The 23953-nt window shown below is 41.7% G+C and overlaps 1 protein-coding gene across 1 annotated transcript in view; it reads right to left on the bottom strand.

The window, feature by feature from the left end:
- Window positions 1-17126: 17126 nt before the first annotated feature.
- Window positions 17127-23953, bottom strand: part of ADAMTS15 (ADAM metallopeptidase with thrombospondin type 1 motif 15) — a 36093-nt gene continuing 29266 nt past the window's right edge. The window contains exons 5-8 of the mRNA XM_036746654.1: window positions 23337-23514; window positions 22482-22663; window positions 22156-22331; window positions 17127-17929 (exon numbers count right to left, since the gene is read on the bottom strand). Coding sequence (XP_036602549.1) covers window positions 17155-17929; window positions 22156-22331; window positions 22482-22663; window positions 23337-23514 — 1311 coding nt within the window. The 3' untranslated portion in view covers window positions 17127-17154. The remainder of the gene's footprint in view (window positions 17930-22155; window positions 22332-22481; window positions 22664-23336; window positions 23515-23953) is intronic.

The following is a 23953-nucleotide window of genomic DNA, read 5'->3' as shown; positions in this document are numbered from 1 at the left end:
GAAAAGGAGCAGAACTATCAATGCTCTATCTAAGGACTTGTGTGAAGGCTTAGATGGCATTCCTATCAAGTTTTCAGATGACACAGAACTAGGAGGAATATTTACCATGTTGAATGAGAAAATCAAGATCCAAAATTTAAAAATCTCAGCATGCTAGAATGAAAGACTGATCTAATGAGGGAACAGAACCAGCCCACTGATTTCACTGATACAGAGAATTTACAGGAAAGGAAGCTCTTTCTGCCAGTGCAGGTCAGCTCCTTCTTAGAGAGCTAGAGAAGTGAGAGGTGTAGTGATTTGCTCAGAGTCCCACAACCAGGATGTGTCAGAAGACAGACATGAGCCTAGATCTTCCTGGTTCCAAGATCAGCCTTCTAATCACTATGGGATACTACCTCTTTGGGGATAAAATAAAACAGAGATAAATGAAAGTCCTCAATTTCATCCTCACTCTCCTACCTCTGTCATTTGTACCTCGAACATATTCTTTCCTCAACCCAAATTATTTGTCAATTCAATTCAACAGACTTTATTAAAGGCTTACTCCGAGGATACAAAAATGAAAACGAATGCAAACACGAGTAAATAAAGATATAAAAAGTAAATACAAAGTAATTTGGAGATGGGAAAAACAATAACTGAGTGAAACAGGAAACACCTCAGCTAGCACCTGACCGGAGCTTTAGAAGAAGCTATGGATTCCAAGAGACCAAGAAGAATAGGGAGAGCAATCCAGCCAAAGGCGTTGGCCTGTAAAAGACTGTTGAAATATTTATCTTCTTTCTAGTCTCAGCTTAGTACTATTTGCTCCATGAAATCTTCCCTGATACCTACAACTAAAAGTGATCCTTCCTTAAATTTTCCTAGACTACTTTGTCTGGATCTCTCCTTTGGCTTTATTCCATCAGAGAAAAGCATTTACATTTCATAAATGGCTCACCAGGGGTAGTTTCTATCATATTTACTTGTATATATGTCATATTCCTTCTGTTAGACTGAAAGCTCCTTGAGGTCAGGAATCAATTCCTTTTTGAAATAATCTTTGTATTGCCAACATGGAGCTTTTCACAAAATAGGCCTTTAATCAACATTATTGTTAGTTTTATGAGAGGGGAAAAAAAAACAACCAGTAGCATTGCACTCCCCAACATTGCTCTGTCCAGGTTCTGCTCCCATCCTTTACATACCCCTATATTTGAATTGTCCTTCCCACCCCCTCTCCTCTCTCATTTTACTTTATTGAGGATTTCAATAAATCCAAAGAGAACTGTGCCATTTTTGACTCATGAACAAGTGAGTGTCTTCCTACTGGGGACTCAAGGCCCTGTACTTAGAAACGCTAAAAGAGCAAGTTCAAAGAGCTTGGGCGTTCCCATGTATTTAGTTTAAGTAATCTATCTCTGACAGACAGGTAAGAGGTACAGTAAATAGAACACTGGACTTGGAATCAGGAAAACTCATCTTTATGAGTTCAAATCCAGCCTCAAACACTTTATTAGCTGTGTGACCTTGGGCAAGTCACTTAACCCTCTTTGCCTCAGTTCCTCATCTGTAAAGTGAGCTGGAAAAGGAAATGGCAAATTATTCCAGTATCTCTGCCAAGAAACCCCAAAATGGAGTCATGGAGAGTCAGACGTGACTGAATAACAATCTATCTCTTGCTCTTTCCCTGCACCAACTTGGCCTCCTTGTTCCTAATTTACTGAGTTCTCTGTTTTGTTTTTCAGATTATAGTTGACCTTCTTTACAGAGGCAAAGCTAAAATAAGTAAATAAATAAAATCAGCCTGGTGCTCAGGGCTGGAAGAAAACTGAGAATCCTCGACTGGATCCTCTTCTGTCTTTAATTTCTGCTTGGGAAGGGTCATCTTCTGGTTTCATTAAACAAGGCCTCTAAACATGGAGAGGCCAAATTGCCTGGAAGTGATGTTATCCTAACAATTTGCTTGTTATCATTGCTAAAATCCCTCCAGGAATATTTCTTGGTAGAGAAATGCAATGGCATATCATCAGTGGAAAGTTTTCCAGAGCTGGTTTCAAGTAGTTTAAAGGGGAAAGATCTTCACTAATGCAAAAACCCGTTATTTATGTTGATTATATTAGAATACTTGTTGTCTCTATACCTCACTACCACAACCAAGAAAAGAACAACACACAAAATATTACTTTCATCACATCACTCTGCTATTCTAAAACCTTCAATGGCTCCCAACTGCCTTCAAAATAAAGTCAAAATCTATCAACATGTTTTTCGAAGTCCTCCATAGTCTAGTTCATCAACCCCAGCCAGTCTTATTTTTCCATAACTAGCTTATCTTATTTCCTCCATGAAGTCTCCCCTGACTTCTTCATCTCCACTTGTTCTCCCCCATCTCTGAATTTTTACTATGTTGTCTCTACCACTCTACATTTTTACTTAATTATGTCTTGTATTACCTTTCAAGTAGTTCCTGAATATATAGACTATTTCTTAAAGCAGAATATTATATACATAAGAACAAGAACTATGTCTTCTATTTCTTGTGAAGCTCTATACCCTTACACAGAAAGAAAAATACTTTCTTATTGAAATTGAATTGAAAATACTAACCAGCAATTTTATACACATATATAAGCATGTGTGTGATGTCACACGCATACACACACACATACACACCTTTGAACACACACCTTTGAATGTAAGCTCCTTAAAGGCAGTGATTATGTATGTCATATTTTATCTTTGTATCAACTAGCACAGTGCCTTATACATGATAGAAATCCAAATGTTTGTTAAATTGTCTGATGCTTGGGATGGAGTAGTAGTTAAAACTGAGACTGAAGTAATAACAGCTGTTCAAATGTCCAAAGAAAAGATTCCCTCTCAACTGACTTCAAGCCTGAAGTCACCCATAACTCACTAAAAAAAAAAAAAAAAAAAAAAAAATCTGACTCCTTTCCCCCAGGATTTGTTATAATGAGAATGCAGTGGTTCAGGACACCACTGGGGGTCAGTGCAGAGCTCCAGAATGGTTTGGATTTCACCAATGCCTTACCCATAAGTGTCCCAATATCAATTCATAGGACATAAAGTTGGAAGGAACCTTGAAGATCATCTGGTCAACCCCTTATTTCTCATATAGGGAAACTAAAACCAGAGATGTTAAATGTTTAGATGTTAAATTACTTACCCAACCAACTTCACCCAGGAGTAGGTAGCAGAGAGAGAATTCAAACCTAAGTCATCTGACTCCAAACCCAGTATTATTTCCACTATAAAACTTGCTTCTAGCAGTTCAATTGAATTCAATTTAATAAACATTTATCAATAAACACTTACTGTGAACAGATCACTGTAGTAGCTACTGGAAAAGATACAAAATTCAGATAAGATGAAGACCCTGTCCTCAGGGACCTTACAGTTTAGTAACTATGATACACGATAAGTGAATCAGAGGGATGTAAAACAAAATGTATGTAAGGTCTTTGTACCTTGAACACAATTGGTTCTCATTTTAACCTAAGAAAGACCAGAGGCAACACCCAAGCCACATATTGAATTTCCCTAAGACATTTTCATAACTTACTCTCCATGCAGAGATTGACTATGGATGGAAAAATTAAGAAGGTGAACTTCTCATAGAGAATTAAAGAGTTTGGAAGTCACCAAGTCACAAAGTTTTATCTTTGCTGATTCCTCTCTGAGGTAGGACTGGGAATGACTCTTGGTAACCCTCTTGGGATTGAAATGCAGGGTTCATAGAATCATAGTACTAGAAAACAGTCAAAAGACTTGGGATCTAATCCAACTCTGCTTCTCAGTAGCTTGTATGAGCTTGAGCAAATAGCTGCACCTGGCATAGTGGATAGATAGAGTAGATAGCATAGATAGTGGATAGATAGGTAAACTTCTGGTCAAAAAGACCTGAGTTAGGGGGATGTCTACCCCATGCATGTGAAGACTTCCCCTGGAAGGATAGGCAGATAAGAACAATTGGTTCCAACTGCCATAAAGGCAACTGAAGCAGATGTTGTTGAACACTTAGAGCTTAGTCAGATATCAAAAATGCCAAGGTCATCCACTGCATTCCGGGCCATCACCAGTTGCCTTGACTTTTGTCCTGCCACTGGACTTTGATGCCTCTGGAAGAGAAGGTGAGGCTAATGACTTTGTGTAATGCTGCCTCACTTAAATCCAATTCACACCCAAGTCAAGACATTGCCCTGTGATGTTATTGGTCCTCTTCGAAAACGAAGACAAACAACAGATGGTAAATGAGTCATAACCTCAAAAAGTTTATTGTTTCTCTATTTTGTGTATGCTGCCACTTCGCAGGATCATTGGGAGGAAAACAATTGCAAATTGAGGGACTGAACTATATGACTCTCCAATTCTATCTTATGATTTTGAGACCTTAGAGATTATTACTCCAACTCCTTCATTTTATAGATAAGGAAACTGAGGTCTAGGTCTGGAATCCTGATCCTTTGACTCCCAGTTCTCAGTTTCCATCTCACCACAATGCCTCTAGTCCTTCCCTGAGACCCTTGCTCTACTCAGAGATTGTATATAAGTATGTAGAGTTTGAAGGAGAATAGCAAAATTATTATAGCATTGTTGGTTCCATAAAATAGTTCACTGATATAGTACAACGACAAAAGTATGATACAGTGGCCAAAAAGAACTAATGGGGTTGGAGTCTAAAGCTGAATTGATAAGAATGCCCCGCTGGTCACATCACATCCGGAGCAGTATATTCAGTTGTGAGTGACCCATTTTAGGGAGGACATTGAAAAGCTTCAGCCTGTCCAGAGAAGGATGACCAGGATTGGTGAGAAGACTGTAGAACAAGCCATATGAAGGTCATTTGAAGAAACTGGGACTCTCCACCCTAGAGAAGAGAAGATGGAGTAGGGAAATGATAATTGCCTCGTTGTAGGTGAAGGCCTATCAAGTGGAACATTTGTTTTGCTTTTCCACAGAAGGCAAAACCAGAAGCAGCAGGTGGGATTCGTAGAAGGCCAGATTTCATCTCAATATAACAAAAAAATCTCTAATAATTAGAGCCATCCAAAAGTGCAACAGACTGCCTCTGGGGCTAGTGGTTTCTCTGTCACTGGAAGTCTTCAATGAGTGTAAAGATGAATATTTGTAGCTGGCATTCCCCTCAATTCTAGATTCATGTGAATTATTGGCTTCGGTGGAGGCTAATTTTGGAAATGTGTCTTAGTTGGCTTAAGCACACATCTCAGTTCCCCCTGAAACCATTAAAATCATCTGTACTTAGTTTGCACCTTACTGGGAGACCAGACAAGGCACATGCATTTTTACACTATAATATTTAATGGAAATACTTAATTGCCTGCACATGACATTCCTTCCTCCTCTCCCACATCCTTGCAAGGCCCTGCCTGAAATGTTCTCCTTCCTCACCTCCACCTCTTGGAATGCCTGGATCCCTTCAAGTCTTAATTCAAGCCCCACTTTATATGGGAGGCCTTTCCTGATTCCTCCAATCGTTGACACTTCTTTCCACAGAAATTACTTCGTATTTACTTATCTATATACATTCTGTAGCCCACCAGTATAATGTAAGCTTCCTGAAGACAGGAACTATTTTTTTATTTTGTTTCTAAAGAGCCAAACTACATACATGCTTTGTGTATGTGTGTTTGTGCACATGTGCATGTATGTGTATCTGGGTGTTCTTTGTAGCGTCTAGCACAGCATCTGGCACATAGTATGTGTTTAATAAATGCTTGTTACTGTTATTGTTAATACCCACAACCTTATAAAGACAAACTCATTCCCAATTCTCACCAAAGTTTCCTAGGAGAACAGCATCTCCCAGACTCATACTTCTAAAATGTGGAAAGGCCTCTCTCTTTTAAATCAACATAAGATGTGCATTTGGGCTTCAGTGCAGACATCCTAGAACTTGAAAATTGCTACAGCCACCTGAAAGACTCATGTTCTCAGGTGCTGAAAGGTCTGGCATTTTTGTGTGTGACTGGACTGAGTCTGAGCAGCTCCATCCGTGAAGCAATTTTTTTCTCCAGTTGGAGCATTCCTTGGCTTGTCACCCCTCCACAGGCTAAATGTTTCATCTCCTTGCTCCATAAGAGTATGTCAGAACTTGTAGGCCTCCTGGACACTATTGATGTCTATCCATAAAGTATTTCTTCTCCCATCCTAACAGTTTTGGTTGCCTTCCTGATACAAGCATCCCTGTGTCTTAGACAGTATTTCCCTAAAAATCTCATTCTGAGAATTTTAACTGGACTTGTCCTTGAGGCCCAGAGCCTCAATGCAATAAACCAAGAGTCTGAGACTTCAATCAGACACACTCCTGAATTCCTGTTTATGTATGAATTAGACTAGAAAAGCTCTAATATGTCTTCTAATAGAGATTTTGTGATTCTGTGTTAGAGCAGTCTTGTGTTTGCCTGGGTTCTTATAAGTCAATCTGTACTTTTTAACTCTTTTTCCAGGACAGTGTCAAGAAAATAACAGTGATCTTTTCCTTTGGAAACTCTTCCTTGTATAATAGTTTGGCAACATGGGGATTCCCCTGTGCCTTTTGTGAAGGTTCATTCATTCTGATATAGTATATATTCAAGAGAACTTTATTTTTCTCTACCCATCTCCAACATGCCCCTCCAATTGAGCCCAGTATATTAAAGCCTTGGATCCATTATGGGTAACACGTGTTCTTGAAGCATATAGAGTCATAATACCCTGTAACCCAGTGACGTTGTCCCTGGAGTTAATATAACTTTGTTTAACATATGTTTCTGCTATTCCTGTCCTGTGATATGTGCATTGAAATATATTATATACAACGCATGTATGACTGAAAGATACAGGGGGTATATTAAAAAATAAACCTCTTTTTATGACCTATGCTGAAATACATTTTAAATACCATGTAGTTGCTTTCACACTAATGTCTGTGGACAATCTTTCCATCTTCTCCCACTGCTCTCTCTATTTTGTTTTTAGGCTCCCTTGCCCTTTACGACTGTGGCTTCTTGGTTCCAAGATATGCATAAAGTACTCATTTTGGGGTGGGAGAGGGGAGTAAGATAATATATTTATTGCCAGGACTTAAAGAGACTAGAGAACTAGCCAAGAGGACAGAAGGCATTAAGTGAAAAATCAGTAGCAACTAATCTATTCCCCTGACTTGAGGCAGAATCGAACTTTCAAATGCCAGTTCCTCCAGCTTAAGAATGTTTGAAAACTAGATTAATGTTGAAAGTATTGATATCTAATCTGTACTACCAGAAATGTTCAAGTCATCCTTCCTTGGATTCCTTTACCTCAGAGGGATTTTAACATATTTCAAAGTGTTTCTCATGGCTATGCCTCCAACCCACCACCAACAATCTCTTTCCAATCCTTTTATAACTGTAGTATTGAGATTATAGCCCACTATTCAGTGAGCAAGCTTAATATGAACCAACGATATTAAAATGACAACCAAGAAAAAAAACAGCAGAAAGAACATTGGCTCTAGAATGAGAGGACATGGGTTCCAATCCTACCTCTGAAGCTTACTACCTGTGGGCCCTCAGGTATTGGTCTATGAGGTCCCTTCCATCTCTAGACCTAGTTCCTTCCATCTATGATATTATACTACATTAAAAGAATAGCCAAAACTACAAAACTGCATACTGTTTGATCCAACAAAACCACTACTAGGTCTGTATCCCAAAGAGATCCAAAAAAAAGACCTATTTGTACAAAAATATTTATAGCAGTTCTTTTTTTGTGGTGGCAAAGAATTGGAGGTCAAGGGGCTGTCCATCAATTGAGGAATGGCTGAACAAGTTGTGGCATAAGATTGTAATGGAATACTACTGTACTATAAGAAATGACAAGAGGACTTACATGAACTGATACAAAATGAAGTGAGCAGAACCAGGAGAACATTGTCCACAGTGAGAGCAATATGGTACAGTGATCAACTGTGAATGACTTACTTAGCTATTCTCAGCAATACAATGATCCAAGACAATTCCAAAGGACTCATGATGAAAAAATGCTATTGACCTTCAGAGAAAGAGAACTGATCAAAATTGCAGATTGAAGCATACTATTTTTCACTTTATTTTTATGGGATTTTTTGTCTGTTTTCTTTCACAATATGACTAATATGGAAATATGTTATGCATGATTGCACAGATATAACCTATATCAAATTGTTTCCATCTCAGGGAGGGGGGAAGGGAGGTAGGAAGATAATTTGGAACTCAAAATTATTGTTAAAATTTGTTTTTGCATTTAATTGGGGAAAATATATAAATAGAGAGAGATGATAGCTAGATAGATATAGAGAGTTAGATATAGATAGAGAGAGAGAGAGAGAGAGAGAGAGAGAGAGAGAGATGATAGATGAGAGAGATGGAGATAGAGATAGGTAGATAGATATAGATAGATAGATAGAGATAGATGATAGGTAGATGATAGATAGATAGATAGATAGATGATAGATAGATATATAGGTAGATGATAGATAGATAGATAGTAGATAGTAGACAGATAGATAGATGATAGATAGGGATAGATAGATAGATGATAGATAAATGATAGATAATAGATAGATAGCAGACAGATGGTAGATAGATGATAGGGAGAGATAGATAGATGATAGATAAATGATAGATGATAGATAGAGGATAGATAGATAGATAGATAGAAAAAAGGTGTCCAGGATTAGTAAGGAGCAGATCCTATTTTATTTGGCCTTATCAGATCATATCTGGAAAATGTTTGTTGTAGGAAGGATATCAATAACCAGAGCATATCTGAAAGAGGGCAACCAACATGATGAAAGACAATGCCTTAGGATGGTCTTTTGAAGGAACTGGGGATGTTTAATCTGGAAAAGAGAAGATTTGAGATGGGAAAGGGGAAGAGGTGGAGAGGCAAAATAATTACCTTCAAGCATTTCCAGGGATATGTTGAAGAAGGCCTCTTCTTCCCAAAGGCAGAACTAAGAACAGTGAGTGGAAGTTGCAAATTTAGTCTTGATGGCAAGAAAAAACTTCCTAGTAATAGGTATATGAAAGTGAAATGGGCAGCCTTGGATAGTAGTGGGTACCCCCTTACCAGAGGTGTTCAGAGAGGCTGAATGACTAGTTGTCAGGTATGTTGTGGAGGTAATTATTGTTCTAGTAGAGGCTAAACTAGATGACCTCTGAAGTCCCTACCAACTGAGATTCAGAGATTGATTCTGAAAATTAGATTGTTAGCTCCTTGAGGGCAGGTACCATCTTTTGCATTTTTAATCTCTTTTTTATCTTTTTTTAAAAATGTTCATCTATTTTATCTTAGCACAGTATCTGGCACATAGTAGGTGCTTAATAAATGTTTATTAACTTACTGACTGACTCCTGCCATCTCCCAACCTAGGTGTTCTTTAAAGTCCCTTCCTGGTCCAGTATTTTGTAGTTTTCAAATAACCTTTCAATAATAATAAATAAAGTTTAATTAATAATAATAATAATAAAAGGTTTAATAGTCTTTTACCTTCTATATTGACTAAAGCTCTTCGAGGTTCAATCTTTTAGCTCCTCCCACTCTAATCACATCTATGTAGTAGCTAGTCAGTTTGGGGCTTTGAATGTCATGCCCAAGGCCCTCAGGAGAATCCCCAAAAGGCAACAAACCAAGAGTGAACGGATTTCCCACTAAGGAAAGATTCAAGCAAAGTTTGGCTATTTTCTGTCATCTGAAGGTGGGTGGGAAAAAATGTTGCTTAAGAAGCAGGGCACATTGCCTCCTCTGAAATAACCATTCACAGCAGCCCAGGAACTGACAATAATAATGTCAACCTTTCCCAAGAACATGTAATCCATTTCCCCCTAGTCTATTGGTGGTGACCTTGGGTAAGTCAATTTTCAAAAATCATTCCAAAATTAAAAACATCAAATTAAATGAGCATTTCTACATGTGAAGTAGAGCCAAAAAAAGACAATTGTTCATGAAAGCATGAATCTATATTATATATAGCTTGCTTTTCTTTTTAAGTATATAATAAATTCAACACGTAACTTTCTAAGCTGCTTGTCAATGGATCTTCTAGCCTTCCTTCTGTTCTCTCTTGTGTATTTTTAAAAATTTCTTTAGCACCCTCTACATACCATCCCCAACTTTGGGGCATACTCAGTTGTCATTCCGTGTAGTTGAAAACTACATGGGAAAGTTACATGGAAACTTTTCGTGTAGTTGACAGCTACATGGAAACTTGGAGTGTACAGGTATTATAACGGAAGGGATCTCCCCCACACATGCTTCAGAGCGTGTGAAGAGATCCTCTGACTACTTCCTGTCAACCATGATAACTAAGGGGTTCCTACTTTATGGTGACAAAAAAATCTTTTAATTGGCTACTAAGCCAGAACTTGGTGTATAGAATAAAGGAGTGACCCCTACTCCTCAGACCCCCTGTTCCCTGGGTGGATTTTGAGTGAGGAAGAAACTGGGTGCTTTATTCCAGTGGCCTGCCATCATTTATCACTGAACAAATGACACCTCTATTTCTTTTGTCTTTATTCTTTCCTGGTGTTAGACAAATCAAGTATCCAGAAAGGGGAGTGTCCAGGTGATTGATGAGACCCAAACGCCCATGAAAGCTCTCAGAGATGTCTCACTGGCAACTAGAACTGGTAGTAACAGTAGCAGCCCAACAGTGCCCAGCTGAGAAAAGTAGCCACTTGTCCATCACCTGGACTACCCGCTCCCCAAAGAGACCCTGGCAAGAACTCCTACGCTAAGGATTGGGGAGACCAAAGGAATGTTACATTTCAACAACAATCTTTTCTTTCTTTTCCTTTCCTTTTTTTGCAACCCTATGATTAGCTCACCTTCTGCCTCTCTTATCCCCCCAAGTTGGGGGAAAAAAAGGAAAATCAAAGCTCTTTAAGCAGATATGCATGATTAAAAAACTTTCATGTTGATTATGTCTGAAAAATACATCACATTCTGCATCTTGAGTCCTTCACCTGTCAGCAAGTGGGTAAAACAAGTCATCGATCCTCTGAAATCATGTTTGGTCATCGCATTGACAAGAGTTCTTAAATCTTTCAAAGGTGTTTTTCTTTACAGTGTTGTTATTGTATAAATTGTTCCAGTTTTGTCCACCTTGTTCTTCATCAGTTTTTAGGAGTCTTTTGGGCCAATCATTCCACAACCTTGGGGTCCAGTTTTCTTCTCTGAAAAAATGGGCGGGGCTGAACTAGGAGTCATCTCTAAGGCCTCCTTCAGCTCTGAATTCTATTTTCCTTTGTCTTAAGAGATGAGCTGGTTTCTCCCATTTATTATGATGGATGTTTCCAGTGAAATCCCTCCCTACTCTCTGGCCCAGACTTCCATGATAGTTAGCTACAGGGAGCAGGAAGAGGCTCTATAACATCATTTCATCTTCATGGACACCTCTGCTCCCTTAAAGGTAAAGGAGGTCTTTCCCAGAAATCATCATTACATGGAGCCAAACAAATAATTCAGCTGTGCTGCCAGGATTTACCTGGTCTGCCTTCCTCTGCACCCAAAGGTTAAATGCTACACCACCACCCCTCACAATTAACTGGGCAGATGGCCCATGAACTGTGGGAGAATCTGTATTTTTCCAGAAGAAAAGGAAGCATAAGTGACCTGAGTCTCAAGAGGGTGACATCAGTGAGGTCCTCTCACCCCATTAGAACTTTTCCTTACTCTGCCCAGATGTGCAAAGACTTTGCTGCAAGGATACTTCCCGCCTCTTGTCTCCTTCTACCCTCTTTTCCTCCCAAGCTGTGCTCTTTTGGAGACAAATAGGTCTGCCTGTTCCTTGGAATGTCCCTAGAAACCAGGAACTCTTATCTCCTTTGGCATTCTGGTCTACATTAGGAATGTGGTTTTCAAATCAAACCAGAAGAGAAGGAGACCTCAAAAACTGAAATGGAAGCATTTCCTGAGCAGAGGGGGGAGGAGGAAAGGGGCCACAGAAGTCATCTGATTGTCTTGAGTGGGAGAGGATGGATGGATGGCTGTTGGGTTACTGGCACTGCAACTGGGTTTGCAACATAATTTGATTCTCTTGTAGTCACGTGCTTTGGAAAGTTTGAAGATCTTCTTTGAAACTATAGTTTGCTGCCATTGGCTCATGGGTGAGTCTCCAAAGAGGCCAAAAGGAAGACGCTTTGCTCTTCTAGGGCTTGTTGATAGAACTTTAAGCACTGTGGCTGACTCATTCAGCAAGAGCTGGGGAGGAGCCAACAAGAAATGGAGAGACTATTCGGGGTCACACATATTGCAGATTGGCGTGCCAACTCAGGCTGCTGAGCATGTTGCCAGGACTTGACTTGGCCACAAGAGCACTATCGAGGGAGGGGGAAAAAATGCTTTTTGCAATCACCAAATCTACTTCTCTCCTGGGGCAAAGGAAGCATCCCCCACTGGAGTATGGATTACAGAGCAAATTGTTCCTGCCTCCTTCCAAGATCCAGTCATGATTAGGAAATTTCTCTCTCCTCCTGGAGGGCTTTCAAAACAAGGCCTTCTCATCTGTTTGAGATGGTCTGAGTATGATCCTGCCTGGAGGCATGGAGATGATCTACTGAAAAACCTCAAGGTTTCCTTCCAGGCCTAGGATTATCCAGTTACTATGGTGATATTTTCCAAAGTACCCTTTCCCCCCCCAAAAAAGTCAGGGTACGTGGAATGACAAAGGTTATTCCTTTGGCAAAACCTAAATTACAATGCTATTTGCAACTTAATTAAATTGTTATTAGCAACTTAATTAAATGTTAATATTTAGTAATATTAAATTATGTTATTTAATATATTAAATTATTAATTTCATATAATTAATACATAACATCAAAACATTAATTATGTATGTTAATAATAGCTAACATACATAGCACTTTAAAGTTTATGAAGCACTTTACATAGATGATCTTATTTCATCCTCACCACAACTCTGTGAAGTAGGTGCTTCTTATCCCCATTTAACAGACAAGGAAACAGACTAGAAGTTAAGTCACTCACCCTGGACCAAAGACCTATTAAAGGTCTGAGGCAGTACTCCAACTCAGGTCTTCATCACCCTGAGTATGACACACTCTACACTCCACTAGCTGCCCTAGTAAGTGGGCATGGTCAGAGCAATAGATATGGCCATGAGGCCCACAGTACCTCTGTCTTTGAAGGCTCTCTCTCTAAAAGGCCAAAGAAACCCTTGTCTCTTGTGTCTGATGGCTAGGAATAAGAAAATGAGCCCATGCCCTCAGATGCTGGGAGTTAGGAGCAGAAGTGGGAACCCAAACTCTGCAAATTACTGCATTTGCCTGTTGAACTTCCAATACTTTATTTCAGTGTGGGAACGACCTTGAATTTTCAAAGGCTATGTAAAATGAAGTTCTAGCACCTTTTAAGCGACCTGATAGCAAGTACTGGGCAGCAAACAAACCCTTTCTGCTATTTGGGGATTGGCTTAGCTGAATACAAAAGGCTCACCAATAAGTTAGCTATGGGTGATGAAATTTTTCATCATGGTAACCCCTTAAAATAAACAAATATATAACATATATACACATACATATATAAACACATATATGCATATATGCATACATGCATATAAACACATAGGTATATGTGTGTTTATGTACATGCTTTTTTACTGAATCAAAGGGTTTTCTTATTTGCTTTGTTTTTCAGAGTCACCCAGTTAACCAGTTTGAACCAGAATAGAATCTATATATTTTTTCCAGTCCCTCTTAATGTGCTAGTGCCTTGCCCTCTACTGATTATTTCCAATTTATTCTGTACATAGTTGTGCATAGTTTTGTGCATTTTTGTATAGTTTTTGTGCATAGTTCTTTGCATGTTGTCTCCCCTATTAGACTATGAGGTCCTTGCCATGAGACTGTTTTTCCTTTTTTTGTAGCTCTGGCACTTTTAGCCTAGCACATAATAGGCACTTAATAAATGCTTATTAACTGAGTGATTTTTAAAATGTATTACACCAGAGTTAAATTAGAACACCAGCCTCTTCTCCTAACTGAATGGATCCTTCAGTCAGCTTTAGGAAATGTCCAATGAAGAGATAAAAACACTGAGACCCGGCAAAGATTTTAAATCCTTACAACTTTATTAGGAGCGGCTGTTCACAACTCATTAGCCAGCTCCCAGGTATACACAGTATACATAGCCCAGCCAGTACCTAGGCTCCACTGTCCTTCTGCAGTACGCAGGGCGTAAACGAACCAAACTTACCACACATACAAACACACACACATACCCCGCCCGCCCCCCAAAGGGAACAAAAACAAAAAACAAATTCCACAAGTGACAGTGACAAGTTCTGGTATTTTGGGGGAGCCAATCATCAGGTAGAGGAAACAAAAACAGTCCCTCAGGATGCCCCTTTGCTGCCTCCCCCCTGTCCCACAGCACAAGGTCAGTAAGGTGAGTGCTAGGGTCAGGCTCCTACAGTCAGTGCACAGGAAGGATAAAGGGGACAAGGCCAAGCTAAACCCAATTCCTATTAGTCCCCAAACCAATGGGAAAAAAATTTGGTTTTTCGAGGGGCCCTCCTAGACCTGGCCTCCAAAAATCTGTCTCAAATTCGATCTCTGCTCAGTCCTGGAAGACAAAGTTTGATTAGTGGAATGTTCATAGTCAAGGGTAACTTCTAAATAAGCTACCTTGGTCATGTTTTTTAGTAAGGAAGAAGAAAAAAATACCAACAACCAGGAAAAAAAACCAACTTCTGGACCTGGTTTGTGTCAGGAACAAGAAAGTATCTTCCTCCTTAAAGATCCACATGAAGTGAATGATAACAAGGATTTTCCTTCTAAGAGGCCAGTCAGCTCAGTGGAGACATCACTACTATCCACCTACCCTCATCCATGCCCCTGCCTTTTCTTCACAGCATCCACCCCATCCCTGACTCCTAGTGAAATGCACTAAAAACGGATTATCCTGCTCTGCGTTTTGAACCCCCATCTCACCTCTGGTTGTAGTCCTTGTCCCCTTTAAAGATCCCTACTTTTCACCACCCAATGGCCATGGACATTTTTCCCCCTCCTAAAGGAATTCTACCCTTCAGTTCAGGCCCTAAGGAGAGGCTAGAGGGCAAAAGTTCATTTAATGGTTAATTGAGTGGTTGGAGGAATCAAAATCCTCTCCCTAGGAACCCCACCTTCTTTAATCTCATTTGGGGAACCCCCTCCACTTGGATCTAGGTCTCAACTTTAAAGAAATCATCACTAAGCAATCAGACATAGAAGACTGGGGTGATTTATTCTGAAGAAGAATTCTATGTAGTTACGAATGAGCCTCCATCCCTAACACCATAGTCTTCTCTCTAACCCACAGCCAGCCAAATCTCTTTGGGGCCCTGGGGCCCACAGAATGTAAACATGCTTTCTACTCCCCTGGCATGGATCACCTGGGCCATCTGATTTGCAGACTCCGAATTTAGCTGAAATACCTTCCCTCAAGGCTACAAATTATTCTTAGGTTAAAAAAAAGTCAGGGGAATTCATGCTTTGTGTTCAGATTGTACTAGATGGCCTCTCAGAGATCTGTCAACTCTGAAATTCTATCATAGGTGAAACTACAAGCTTCGTGATATTAGCCCCTAAGGAAACCTGGATTGGAGTACCAGCATCTACCCCAAACAGATCTACTCATCTTCATGGCCCATACAGCATGACCTTCTGAGAAGGGCACTCAGCACAAGGATAGGATGTCACCACTGCCTAGTGTGCAGTGAGGATATGGAAGAAAGGAGAATAGGGGTACCCAGAAAGTAGAACCTGAGGTAGCAATTAACCCCATTTAACAGGTGGGGAAATTGAGGTCCAGGGAGGCAAATAAACATGCCAAAGGTCACACAGCAGTCTTGATGTCAGAGAAAGGGAAAGCACCTCAATGCTAAGCACCCTGCCATCCTAAGCCTTCTCTGGTCCTGACCAGTGGGCCACACCATCTCTTCTCTGAGGCATCACTGTCTCCAGGGATATGCCGCTACGGTCAATCTGAGGGCAGTCTGGGCTAATGTAGAAGGTGGGCCCCTCTGGAGAGAAAGGGTCATTCACTATGGGGGAACAGCACCCTTGCTGGGCAAGACCCAGAAGAATCTTAAAGCAAAGAGATCCCGGAGACACAAGTACAACAGCCTCCAACCCCAGTGACAGCAGCTTCCTGTCTGGAGTTTACCCCTTAGGTTTCCTTACACTGGGCATTGGTTCTGGTACAATTTCCAGGATCCCGAAGGTGATTGTATTTTATTTTCTGGTCCAATCCCTCTTTCAGGAGGATCTAGACTTTCTCAACTTCCATATTCTCACGTTGTTCTCGACTCTAAGGACTTGTCATCCCTACAAGGCTATAGCGGCTATTCCTCAAAGATGATTCCTCTGCCCCACCTGCAGCCCCAAATGAATACAATACTCTACAAACCTGGGGGATTTGAGAGGAGGGGAATGTTTTGGGGGACCATGAAGGAGAAGAGAAAGTTGGGAAATTCCTGAAGACTCCCTCTACATCCCCATCCCCCCATGATGAAAATGACCTCACCATTACGGTATTTAATTGTTTCCCCTTTTCCTTAGGGTCTCCTTATCCTGCAGTTTTGAGTTTGCTGGGTTTGGGTTTTTGGTTTTTGGTTTTTTTCCCATTACCAGTCAGAAAAGAAAAGTGGGTCGCAAGCACCGTGAAAACCTGCATTGTTCAGAGATGGTGCGAGAGCCCTCAGGCCCCCCTGAGGGTGCCAGGCTGCCAGCCTCGGCTCTTCCAGCAGCCTGCGGCCTCCTTTGAGGCAGTGCCACAGTACCTGAAGTTCTGCCCTGGAGATGCCTAATCTCCAGGTCTCTTTTTAAACTGGGCTCTGATCCGTCCATGCCCAGCATGCTCTCCTCTCAGGTTCTCCCTCCTATCCCCCCCGCACCTGGGCACTGGAGGAGCCTGGCACGAGGTAGACTGTGAGTTTAGTACCACTCTGCTCAAGTGAGGGAGGGTGAGGAGAACCACTCACCCCTGTTCAATAGTCCTTAGCTCCTGGATGTGAGCTGGGTCCTGAGGTGATCCCCCTGGCCAGTGCCCACTGTGCCAGCTGACCAGAATGCTGATGGCCCTAATGTGAGGGTGGGGAGAGTGAGGGGGTGGCAGAAAGAGCCTGATTCAACATGGTCTCAGGGTGCAGAAATCCAACTCCTGGGGTTTCCGACGAAGGTTGCATTGGTCCCTGGACAGCAGCCGTCCCCCATGGGCTAGACACCTCAGAGGTCGTCTCTTAAATCCCCTGCCGCAGCTCTTGGAGCAGGGAGACCAGGCACCTGTCTCCCAAGTCGGACAGGGCTCCCCACAGGGCCTTGTCTCTGTTGGCCGCTGGACCGTGTCACAGGCAGAAGCAGCAAGATGCCCTGGGGAGCCCCGGCAGTCCACCACACGTTTCTGCAGTCCGCTCCCACAGCTCACAGAGCAGCTCCCCCAGCTGCCCACCACCCAACGAGCTGAAGGTCTGTTATCCGTTTGTTCCACTTGGTTAGAGAGGCTGAGGACACTGTTGTTGAGCACAGAAGATCCTCGATTGTCCTTACGATAGGCAGACTTGTCCTCCCGGGGTTCCTTGGGTAGGTAGAAAGAGTATCGGATGCGAGGTGGGGTCATCTTGCCAACGGAGAGTACCTCCACAGTCAAAGGCTCCAGGATGGGCCTTGATGCCTGCAACCTCTCTACTGCTGTGCTGGTCCCACTGTAACGGACCAGGCTGCCCTTCACCATCAGGTCCCGTTCCACAGCGGACACGACAAAGTGCCCATTTAGCAGGTATTTGCCTTGCCCATTCTTCAGGGCCAAGTAGTTGTCATCATTGATCAAGCCTTGGTAGCCCCGCTGGCGGATGTCAATACTTGAGGCTCCTGCTGGAATAGCCACCACAAAGTTATAGCCATGCCTGTGTGAGGGGAAAAAAAATGGAATAGGGGTTAGAGACAAGCTTTGATAGGGTAAGGGTTCACAGAATCACTAAATTTAACAGTTGGAGGGGGCCTCAGCAGCAATCTAATCCAACCCATACATGGAAGGAATCTCCACTGTGATACACCTGACAAGTAGTTTGTTCAGCTCCTGTTTAATTCGGGTTAAATCAGAAGAAAAAATTAAGCCCTGTGCCACTTCACAGATTTGACCTCAGAGCCCATCTAGTCCATCCTATACCAGAACATTGTACCCAACAGGTAATCCAGCCTTTCCTCAAAGAGTTCCATTAAAGGGAAACCTAACACCCTAATAGCAGCCACTAATAATTTTGGATAATTCTCATTTAGGTTAAGCTTTGTTCATGGCAAAAGGCAGCATGATATAGTGGAGTCAGGAAGATCTGAGATCAGCTTCCATCTCTGACATATATTATATTTGGCGGGCCTCCCGGCAATTCTAAGACTATAAATTGCAGATAAGATACAAATTGCTGATATGCATTGATGGAAGCAATTTCTAACCAGGGAATTTGCTCCATACCAATGATAGCATAAGTCTGAACAAAATAAAAAATATATTCATGGTATCATGAAAAGAACTGGGACTTTGAGTCAAGAGACCTGGGTTCAAAATCCAGCTCTGACACTTTGGAGCATAAGATTTAGAGCTCAGGGACCACCACTTAGCTGTATGACCATGAACAAGTCCCTCAGCCTTTCTGAGCCTCAATTCCTTCATCTGTAACCAGGATAATAATATTTGCACCACCTGCCTCATAGGGTTGTCGTGAGAATCAAATGTGATAATATACAATTTGCAAATCTGAAAGTACCATATATGTAAATGATTTTACAAATGAACCGACAAGCACCTACCGGCTATGTGCCTGGTATTATGATATCCCTAGAATTGAGGCCACATGGCATGGTGGATAGCAAGTAGGTCTCAAAATAAAGAAGACCGCTGTTCAAACCCCCACCTCTGACATTACTGTCTGCATGATTCTGATCAAGTCACTTAATCTCTAAATGTTCTAGGCACCTCTCTAAAACTGTAAGTTGCAGAGAAGGTCCCAACATGCATTGGCATAAAAAAAATCATAGACCCAATCCATATTCACCTATTCCTGTGATTTTTGTTTTTGTTCAGTTGTTTTAGTCATATCCAACTCTTTGTGACCTAATTTGGGGTTTTCTTGGAGGAGATACTGGAGTGGTTTGCCATTTCCTTCTCCAGCTCCTTTTACAGATCAGCAAAATGAGGCAAACAGGGTTAAGTGACTTGCCCAGGGTCACACAGCTAGTAAGTGTGTGAGGCTGGATATGAAATCAGGAAGATGAGGCTTCCTGACTCCAAGAACCAACACTTTATCCACTGCGCCACCTAGCTGCCCTATTCTTATGATTACCTACCTCTTTGTGAAGATGGCTGAGTTGGAAGCATCCCTAATCCTACAGCCTTCCCAAACTAACCAATCCTACACAGACCAGTCATTGCAGCAACCACATCCCAGCATTCATTACCATCACCTCTTCATATCTATACTAATGGACTGAAGCTTGCATTATACAGAACTCTAGATAACCAGATATTAATTTTCCATTTGTTTTGACTTACAGTTTTTGTTGTGGGGGAGGACTCAGTTGGTTTGGATGTTGTTGCTGTTTCCACAACAATGGGTTTACCTTCTTGATTGTGGCTTGGTTAGACTAAGACTAAAAGGCATTTGCAGTCATAGAACCAAGTATTAACTAGGGGAGATGACTCAGAAGTAGAGTTTCTCATAGCCAAATTATGCCAGAGATCATCCTTCAGATGGATAATTTCCACTTGGGTCACTGTGAGCTAACTCTATGTTACTCCCTATAGTTCTTGTTTTTGTATTACTTGTTTGTATCATTTGCCACATATGCGACTTGGCCCTGTTAGCTTCCTGAATACAGCAACCAAATGTCCTTCTCTCACTTCAAGTATGCACTCAGAGAGTGCTCAGTCCAAAGGGCAACTGAGTCAATCCTCAGAGGCCAAGGCTTAAGAGCCTCAAGTTCTCAGGGTCAATGTATCCCTATGTCAACCATTGTGTATGTGCTCCCCGCAAAAAACAGACTTTGATAGCAAAAGGGGAGAGACTGTCAAAGAACAGACTTCTAACTAGACCTGAACTTGAGAAAAGTGACTGCTCTTGGCATCAGTGTGTTCATTTGAAAAACTGTTCATATGTGTTTCATCTGTTGTGCAACAAAGTTAAAGTCATAGTGACTACATTATTTTCCAAATAAACACACAAAATGCAAGTTTTAACCCATCAGTGGTCAAGTCCGCTGACAGGTCTTAACAAGCAAGTGTTGGAGGCAAGCATGTTGTCAGGAAGTTCAGCATGCATCAGCAGGAATATGTGCGTGTGATGACTTGTTTCCAATACGATACTATATGGTTATGTGATGCAATATTGTGTCATCAAAATTTCAATGCAGGAAAAACCTCACAAATTTACAATAAATTGTTAAATTTAAGATGTGTCATTTTTTTAAAATACATATATTTTATATTTTTTGAAATGATGCAAATTTCAAAAAAAGTTAAAGGGTTAAATAAAGTAGATTTCCGTGGGGCACTGAGAAATTTTTTTTTGTGAAGGGGGAGGTAAGCCAAATAAGTTTGGGAACCTCTGCCCTAGAGTTTTGGAGTCAATAGGCTCCATAGAGCCAGGATCTCAGAAGAAGCCAGGGCTTCAAGTCACCATTTTCTGCGTAATGAAAATCCACACCACTCATTGGTCCCCACTCCGAAGCTATTCTTCTAGTTCATATCAACTCCCTTACCTCAAACCTTCCCCCAAATCTGAAGAAATGTCAGAAAGCCCAGGAGAAAGATAGGAGCCTTTATAAGAGGACACATCCTCTGTCTGCCCAAACTGTATGCTCCCCTGATCTCCCATTGTCAAAGACCCCATCTTGGTTAGGTTTTGTTTGTTTTTAATCACTTGAAGCACCTACCATTTACAGATAGTAGGCATTCAATAAATACTTATGAAATTTACTTCAAAGATTTGGGGACAAGGGAAGCACTATGTGCTAGGCAGCCAGGTGGCAAAGTATATATACTTTGAGTGCTGTTCTTGGAACCTAGAAGACTTGAGTCTATAACCCGTCTCAGACTTTGCTAGCAGTATACCTTGGTCAAGTCCTTTAACTTCTTTCAGTTTACTTATCTGTAAAATGGGCATGATAATAGCACTTCTCTCATAGGGCCATCATGAGGTTCACATTTTTGTAAATTTTAGAGTGTTATACAAAGGCTAGCTATTATTATTATGGCTGGGAGTACTGGGCAGGGTCTGGAATCTGTCTCAGTCACTCTAGAATTCCTTCATTCACAGCTAGGGTACGGGGGGAGAGAAGGGGAAGGTGCTTTCCTCCTTTACCACCCCCTCCAACAGCTGCTAGGCCTAGAATTCACATGCCAGAGGGACTTTAGGGAATCAGGCACATTCACGCATTCTTGGAGAGTGATGAATCGGTACAGCTATTTGGAAAAGCAGTTTGGAAACATGCCCCCGGAGTTACTAAACTGCGTACCCGTTGACCCAGTGATATCACTACTAGGCCTATACCCCAAAGAAATCAAAGATGTTATAGATACAAAAATATTTATAGCAGCTCTTTTGGTGGTGGCAAAGAACTGAAAACTAAGAGGGGCACCCATCAATTGAGGAATGGCTGAACAAAGCATGATATGTAGATGTAACAGAACAATATGGAGAAATGATGGAGATGATTTCAGAGAAACCTGGCAGGACTTGAATAAACTGATGCAAAATAAAGGGAGCAGAACCAGGAGAACAATTCACACTAAAACAACAGCATAAAGAAAAACAATTTAAAAAGATCTAAGATTTCTGTATCAACCATGAGTCTGAAGGACTGACCACGAAGCATGCTACCCAACTCCTGGCAGAGGAAGGGGATTAACTCAGGGTGCAGAATACATTTTTGGATATGGCCAATATAGGACTTTATTTTTTTTTTTGCTTGACTATGTATTTTTGTCACAGGGATTTTATCGCTATTATTTTCCCCCAGTGGGGCCATGAGATTTTGGAGGAAGAGAAAATAAATGTTTATTAAAAAAAAATTTTAAACTTTAAATTAGAATTTCTAGTTATAGGCTTATTATATTCAAACAAACAAAAAAACTCACATGGGTTTTGTGAAGAGTCCGGTGACCCTCTTGCAGCTTTTGTTGTCTCCCCCGCACACTCCACATTTGTCAAATTTCTTCTTGGAGCCCAAGTTCCCATCACAGCCTGCCTTGATGCATTTGCCTTGGACACAAACTGAGGTGGAATCCGGAGTGCATGGGGTACCATCCACCACCTATGGAATCCCCATGGGGAGAGAAGAAGAAAGAAAGAAACAGAGAGAGAGAGACAGAGAGAGACAGAGAGATGAGCTGGCATGTTCCCTCAGCTTTTCTCTATAGAAAGACACCCTTGTTGTGATCTCCCCCATCTAGTCTCTGCTCACCTTGGGCGCAAGCACGTAGAAGTAGCCAGTGCCGCTGGCTCGGCAGATGAGCTTGCACTTGTCCCGGGGTGAGACGCCCGAGTACTTGGGCACCCAGGCCATGGTGAGGGTGAGCCGATTGGTGCTGTGGTTGTAGCCATTGAAAGCCTCACACTGCTCCTCCCGGAAGCTCTTGCCAGAGACTGGGGTGGGGGGAAGCAAACACAGGAGTCTCAGAAAGAGATCTGGATGGATGGGATGGGAGGGCAGGCCAAGACTCCTGGGGGATTTTTAGCCATAAGAAATTCATTCTCTGCATTCAGCCTTGCCCATCATTCTCCCCCATTTGACAGAAAGCTAAAACTGAGGCTGATATAAACTGACTCCCAAAAAATTGGCAGAGACGTAAATTAGATTCTCCAGGGTCACTTTTCCCAATTCTCCAGGTCCAGATGCCACTAGAATCCCCATCTTCACATCCAATGTGCTGGTCCTTTCCCACAGTCTCTCTTCTACTACAAGAATATGGAAATCTTAGCGCCCTTAACTAAGAGAAGTTCTGGCATTTCCCTCCACAAAACTTTTAAAAGTAGGCCAGTTGATGATTCGCTATGTAGTGGAGGGAGAGGGATAGACTTGCAAATGAAGGTGGTAGACCTTCATGCTCAGGAGACCCTTCATGCTCAGTGTAGAAACCCTCTTCCCAGAGGCAAGAGGAGGGATATCAGAAGAACCCTTTAAGCATTGCCAATTGTACAGTTGCCATCTTGGATAGAGTAGTTTTGATGCTTTAGTTTAATGTTTTAGAAGACTGAGCATCCAGACCCAACTCCCACATTCCCAGGATTAGAGATCCAGCTCCTGCTTCCTCCTCACCTGAGCTGGGGCATGTCTCCAAGTTACAGGATCGATACTTGACTCTCACTCCCTCACAATATTTGCCCCCATTGGAAGGTGCAGGGTTGCTACACTCCCGTCGGGCCAACTGCACACCTCCACCACAGGTCCGAGAGCAGGGGCCATAAGGTTCCCATTTGGCCCAGGAACCATCCACCTGGAAAGACCAAGACTGCTTAGTATCCATGAAATCCCCCTGACTCAACAACCCACTAGTGCATTTATCCTCAAGTAAAGCAATATTAGTTTTTAGACTCCACCACTGGTTCAAAATTTCCCAGAATTCCCATGTGCTGGGCTGGAAGCAGCTGTCTGCTTAGGCCGACTCAAATAGAATTGTTAAATTTTCGGTGTGAATATTTGTACCTCAGAAATCAGTAAATGCTACAAATCAGAGCTTTATTTATTGTTTTGTTGGCTGTCTAGCCTTTAAAAAGTGATGCAGGGGCAACTAGATGGCACAGTGGATAGAGCTACAGTCCTGGAATCAGGAGGACCTGAGTTCAAACCTGGCCTCAGACATTTGCTAGCTGTGTGACCCTGGGCAAGTCACTTAACCCCGATGGCCTCAAAAGAAAAAGTGTTGGAGAAAATGT

The sequence above is a fragment of the Trichosurus vulpecula genome, chromosome 2 (genome assembly GCF_011100635.1).
Source record: "Trichosurus vulpecula isolate mTriVul1 chromosome 2, mTriVul1.pri, whole genome shotgun sequence".
Taxonomy (NCBI): domain Eukaryota; kingdom Metazoa; phylum Chordata; class Mammalia; order Diprotodontia; family Phalangeridae; genus Trichosurus; species Trichosurus vulpecula.
This window is presented reverse-complemented; position numbering and strand designations above follow the sequence as displayed.